Source organism: Calidris pugnax, unplaced genomic scaffold, assembly GCF_001431845.1.
Source record: "Calidris pugnax isolate Ruff unplaced genomic scaffold, ASM143184v1 scaffold186, whole genome shotgun sequence".
Taxonomy (NCBI): domain Eukaryota; kingdom Metazoa; phylum Chordata; class Aves; order Charadriiformes; family Scolopacidae; genus Calidris; species Calidris pugnax.
Window position 1 is genome coordinate 2358 of NW_015090994.1, and position 5736 is coordinate 8093.

Sequence of the window (5736 nt, forward strand, 5' to 3'; positions counted from 1 at the left end):
CAGAAACCCTCCTATCTTCAAAGGAGTAAAGTTTGGTAAAAGCCTAACAGCTTCTGAAAATCCTGTGGTCTTACTGTATGCTTCTGTGTTTCAGCAGTGAAGTTTGTACTATCTCAGAAATGATACCATTATTAAAGCAATGTGAGGCAGAGGTACCTATCTGACAGCCAGGGAAGCAGCAGTTACACAGATGCTGGTGCTTTTTTTAGACTAGACTTCCAAGGGATTTGTTTTTCTGTCCTCCAGGAAGAAGGGTTTGCAGCATCAGAAAAACAAAGATGTCAAAAAGCAAGAAAGAAAACAGAGTCAGATGACAAATGTAAAGCTACTTGCATAGGAGACGACAAACTTAATGATACAGACTATGTCAGAAGAGGACAGACCAAAAAAACCAGCAAAGAGCTCATTTACAACAAAGCAAAGAGAGATGTGATCAACCAGAATTCTGAAAAAATCAGCAAAGAGCTCATTTACAATGAAGCAAAGAGAGATGTGATCAACCAGAATTCAATAAATGTACAACTGATGAAGTTCAGGAGCTGAAATTTCAGGTAAACTGCTTGTACTATATCAAGGTTACATTTATTAAGCAAATCTGTTCTGATTTAGGTGCTGTTTCTGTAGAGTATCTTTATGGATAACGGTATAATTTTAGTAACTGAGAAACTCTGTTTCCACCCACATCAAATTTCAGCTCCTCATTCTTTATTCCAAGGTGTTATATTAAATTCCTAAGTTCCTAATTATTTGGTCTTGACTTTACAATTCTGGAGAGATCAGCCAAACTAGTATGAGCTCTAAAAGCCTGAACAGATGCACAGCAAACCTCCAGTTTGTCTACAGTTCTCTGGAGTCAGCCAGAGGAATTCAGCATAGAGATTTCTTTTTGTAGAAAGCCAGAAGGAATGGAGGAACAATACAAGCTGACAGCTGAAAATATATATTTTTTTTCAGGATTAGAGCAGAAGAGAATGTAGCCAGAGGGTAAAGGACCTGCTATTGTAGATACAGACAACAAAATGCTCAGACAGCCAGTATTCAAGTCACTGAATTTTACATTCCCATGAAAATTAACTGAAACCTTAATGCCATCAGCTACGAAAAGATTACAGATAGAATTAGTGACATGACCTATATATAACCATGGAATCTGATCCTTCAGGAGAGTTAAGCATCCAGGGAGTCTCGTTGGTGGGACCACTCACGTTCAAAGCTGCAGCACGCAGTTGCTCAGGAAACAGGAGTACCCTACCACCCACTGCAAAAGGCAGCAGCTAACTGCTTACCCTAGGTAAGAGCCTGCAAACAGACAAGACTTAAATTGTGTCAATAGTTGATGTGCCCATACTCAACATCTGACATATTCAAGCACCTTCCTGAGTTGGGGTCTTAGTGAATTTCATTTGCGTTTTATTTCTTCATCAGAATAATAAAAGTACAGATAGAGCAGATGGCTCACAAGGCATATCTCCTAAAATCAGTGCCAGCCCACAGAAGCTAAAGTAGGTCCATATTCATACCACATGGATCATGCTTTCTGTGGTCAAGAACGTGGCATGGATGTTCTGTCTGAGGATAATATAAAAGAAGCTGCTATCACAAGGGCTAAATTATGTATTTTATTCCACTGATTGTACATTTAATTCTTTAAAGTATAAGAACCTGGAATTACACAGTCCCATAATTGGATTTAAGGCACACAATGTACAAATATTTATAAAATCTGTGTACAAAGTAGGCTGCATATAATTGCATTAAGTAAAAAAACAAATATACAGGCCATAAAAATGGGAGTCCCAAAGAGCAGGATACTATTAAAGTGCAAACAAGAAAAAGATATACATAGTTCATTACATGCATTAAAACAGCCTCATATTTTATTCCTGTGATTGCCAAGAAACAACAAATATCATAGAACAAAAGTTAAATCGACGCTTTGTCCTGCGCTGACAGCTACCACGTGGGTTTGCTGCACCATGTCCTCTGAGGTTGCTGTGACAGAGTAGGTACCAGGAGAAACTTCAATGTAGATGTCTTTGGAAGCTTTTCTGGCCTTCAGGGTGAAAAAAAAAAAACAAACTTTCATTACTGTTTAGTCATCTTAGATTTCCCACAAAAATAAAAATTTTGAATTTGGGTAAAAAAATTAACTTTTCAGCTGCTATATAAACATACTAAGATTTTTCAACATATACAGGCAGCATGGGACGAAACTGCAAAATATTTCTCTCAATACCAAAATTAGCAAGTGCTATCCTCAAAGTATTTCACCTAATGTTTCAATGAACGGAAATAATCAATGTGCTGTAAACTCTGTCTCACAAAACTGAAAGTTACCAACTTAAACTGTTTTGAACATAAGCCTGGAAAACATCCCCATAACAAGGGTGCTCCCACTAATTTCTACTGTGGTACAGATTCCATGTTTTTTATCTTTTGTGGCTTAAAAGCTTCCAAAATTGAGTTGGTGAGGTTTTAGGCTTTGAAAAATGGAAAAAAAAAAAAAGGTTATTGTCACTGCTGCAAATTACAGGAGCCTGAAGATTAATCATGGTGTTTGATGCTCTGTAGCAGTTCAAAAGATAAAGTGGGCTCTCAACTGGTTATGTGGCAGAATGTCATCATCTGGTTTATAATTAATTGTGCAAGACTCTGTATGCCCATTCTACTGCCCACCTACACATACGTTAGGATTGTGAATGCACCACTCATTAATTTTCTGTGCCATCACAGTCTTCACACCTGATCACAAATTTTAACCAGCTTGATGCAAAATGATGAAGAAATGCTATAGCACAATTTAAAAACGAAGCATTCTGTAAACTTACACGGTGCTGGCAAGTTTGAGCTTGACTGGGTGCTACAGAGGCTTCAGTCTTCTGGAAAGAAAAGATACTGTTTTCTAATGATACAACACAAAAGGCAAATTCAGCACCTGAGAGAGGGGATGCTTTATGTCCATGAAATTTTCATCTCCACAAAAAGAGTGATATGATACTGATTGGTGCCACCAGAAGTTATTCCCTCAGATCAGGCCAGATGTTCATATGCTTGTGGTGTCAAGCCAGACATACAGTCTCAGAGACTAGATGGGAAACAGCTGTCCCATGGGAGGGAAGGAATAACCTTTATTAAAACAAAAACCACCTACTTACCTCTTCTTTGGAGGGCTCCACCTCTACTACTTGGCTGCCATGGTATCTGCAGATGTGTTTGATTTCGTGCTCTTTGCATCTAGAGACTGCTGTGAGGCTATAGTACTTCTGGGCAACAACAGAAACAGAGAATATTATGTGGAGGAGCATCAAAGCCGTGCTCACAGCTACTGCAGATTTACAGTTAAAAATGGAACTGCACAGCTATTGATCTCCTGCAGTAATTGGCTGGTTTGTTCTCTTGTGAAGATGAAAACAATGCCTGGATGTCCACACGACATCTGTCAGCCCTGATTTTAGATGCCTGTCTCCCAACACAATTCATAGGAAATCTCTTGACACCTCAGAACTGAATTAATAAATATCAGAAGGAATGCTCTGGAAACATCTACCCGATCAGGCTCTCCAAGAAAAGCTCTGGTGGAAGGAGACATAGTTTATGGGTCCTTAATGGAATGTATTATGCAAGCTAGGTGCTTTGCAACCCTTGAAAACTGGTTCTGCAGGGCATGTGCAGGAGCAGGCAGTGCTCTAAAAGCAGAACACATTAATACTGAAAAATGATTTGTCGATGAAGCAAAAGAGTCTTCAAGGCTAGTACCAGTAGATAGCAGTTCTGAGAATTGTATTTAAGTCCATGGCAGCCCTTTTCTGGCTTCACAGTAAAGGTACTTGAATCATCCCCACTGCAAATTAAATACTCGAGTACAGCTCTGCTGCCATCTACTGTCACCACAGAACTCCTCCCAGACTTACCTTTTTGACACAGGGACCAAAAAGTTCAAAAATATCTATTTTACTTCACTTACGTTTTCTTTATCTCTGACTATCGAGAATAAACACAGAAAAAATAAGGCCAATAGCGATTCTTATTTCCAAATCTACTGCTGGGCTTTACTCCTTGAGATTATGCACACATCAACAGATTTGGTGCTTGTATTATGGTTTACTGGGAAGTTATGTCCCCAAATACATCAAATGCTCTGATCTATTGCATAACGCTTCACAGAGCATCTCTATCACAGGAGGCGAGCTGGATTCTTTTACATGATGTGCCAAAGCAAAGAAATGGAATAGAACTTTGGGTAAGAAACGTGGGTAAACTTTGGTCTCTAAATAATTCTGAACAACTAATCTTAAATCATGTAATTTTGATCATTTGTACTCGGTGGCATTCCAATGCCTAAAATGGTTATGTTTGGCTATGGATTTTTATTTATGCTTTGTAAACTTTATCTGAGACCTTGTGGGTCTGAGAATTCCTCCCTCCTCCTCCTCCCCTCTTTTATGACTCTTCTCTGCAGAAAATGACTGAAACAGTTTTGTCTTGGCCAATGCACAAATGTGGGAACCATCCCCTGTGGTTCCCTCTCTGTTACAGACTCCTCACAGGATGAGTGTCTATACATTGTTATATTTTTGTTTCATCTCCTGTGAAAATTCTATTCTGCCTGAGCTGTTTAGGGATTAACTGGTTACTGTGTACCTCGTGCCTTGAAATGATAAAGGAGTTGCTTGAGCCCTAATCATGTGGTGTGTATTGAACCACTGCTGTCTCTAATTTAATTGAAGACTTAGCTGCTGTTATTAACTCTGCAGACAACCAGCTCCCTGCTGCGTGGTGATAACACATCCCGAAGGGCACGGATGATGTCAACTGTTGGTGGTTTTCAGAGACTTTAATGCAGTGGTGGGGCTGCAGGGCTGTATCCACAAGGATGGGCTGGCAGAGGTGGGCTCCCCATCCACCCACCCAGAAGAGTAATGACACCTGGCAGCCAGAGTGCAAGCACGGATGTCACAGTGTGGTTTCAGCCAGTATGTACCAGTATGAAAGCAGTGGAGCTGTGCATCTCCGTGCCATACGTCAATTTCTACCCCTCACTAATAAAGACGTGGTGCTGTTCAGAAGAACCAAGCCTGTCATCCAGTAGCAACGTCTCAAATCAAGTTTGCTTAAATCATAGAATCGTCTAGGTTGGAAGAGACCCTTGGGATCATCGAGTCCAACCATCTCCCCTACTCTACAAAGTCCTCCCCTACACCATATCCCTCAGTACCCCATCTAAACATCCCTTAAACACATCCAGGGACGGTGACTCCACCCCCTCCCTGGGCAGCCTGTTCCAATGCCCGACCACTCTTTCTGTGAAAAATTCCTTCCTGATGTTCAGTCTAAACCCACCCTGTTGGAGCTTGAAGCCATTCCCTCTCATTCTGTCACTAATTACCTGTGAGAAGAGACCAGCACCAACCTCTCTACAGTGTCCTTTCAAGTAGTTGTAGAGAGTGATGATACAAGACACGTGAGACTCAGACATTACAGGTGCAAAATGGGGAGGTTCCCTCTGAATTCAGAGTGAACAAGTGGCAGGAAACAATCTTTTGCTCAAGATTCAAAGTCTCCCTTACATCTGCCACCAAGAACCAGCATGAGTGGTTCATGAAAATAAAGGGTTACTCTGTCCTAAAGCCTCTGCACAGCAGAGGTATTTGTAGCACTGGAAACAACTCTCTGGGCTGTGATACCTGACAGTGGCTGCCACAATGTAATTTGTGATATCATTTGATGTTTCTGTCA

General features: G+C 40.6%; 1 protein-coding gene across 1 annotated transcript in view; it reads right to left on the reverse strand.

Annotated features, from left to right (window-relative positions):
• Positions 1-1598: 1598 nt before the first annotated feature.
• The window catches only part of AKIP1 (A-kinase interacting protein 1), a 9275-nt gene continuing 5137 nt past the window's right edge, over positions 1599-5736 (reverse strand). The window contains exons 3-5 of the mRNA XM_014954851.1: positions 3156-3263; positions 2829-2879; positions 1599-2053 (exon numbers count right to left, since the gene is read on the reverse strand). Of these exons, the coding sequence (XP_014810337.1) occupies positions 1910-2053; positions 2829-2879; positions 3156-3263 (303 nt within the window). The 3' untranslated portion in view covers positions 1599-1909. The remainder of the gene's footprint in view (positions 2054-2828; positions 2880-3155; positions 3264-5736) is intronic.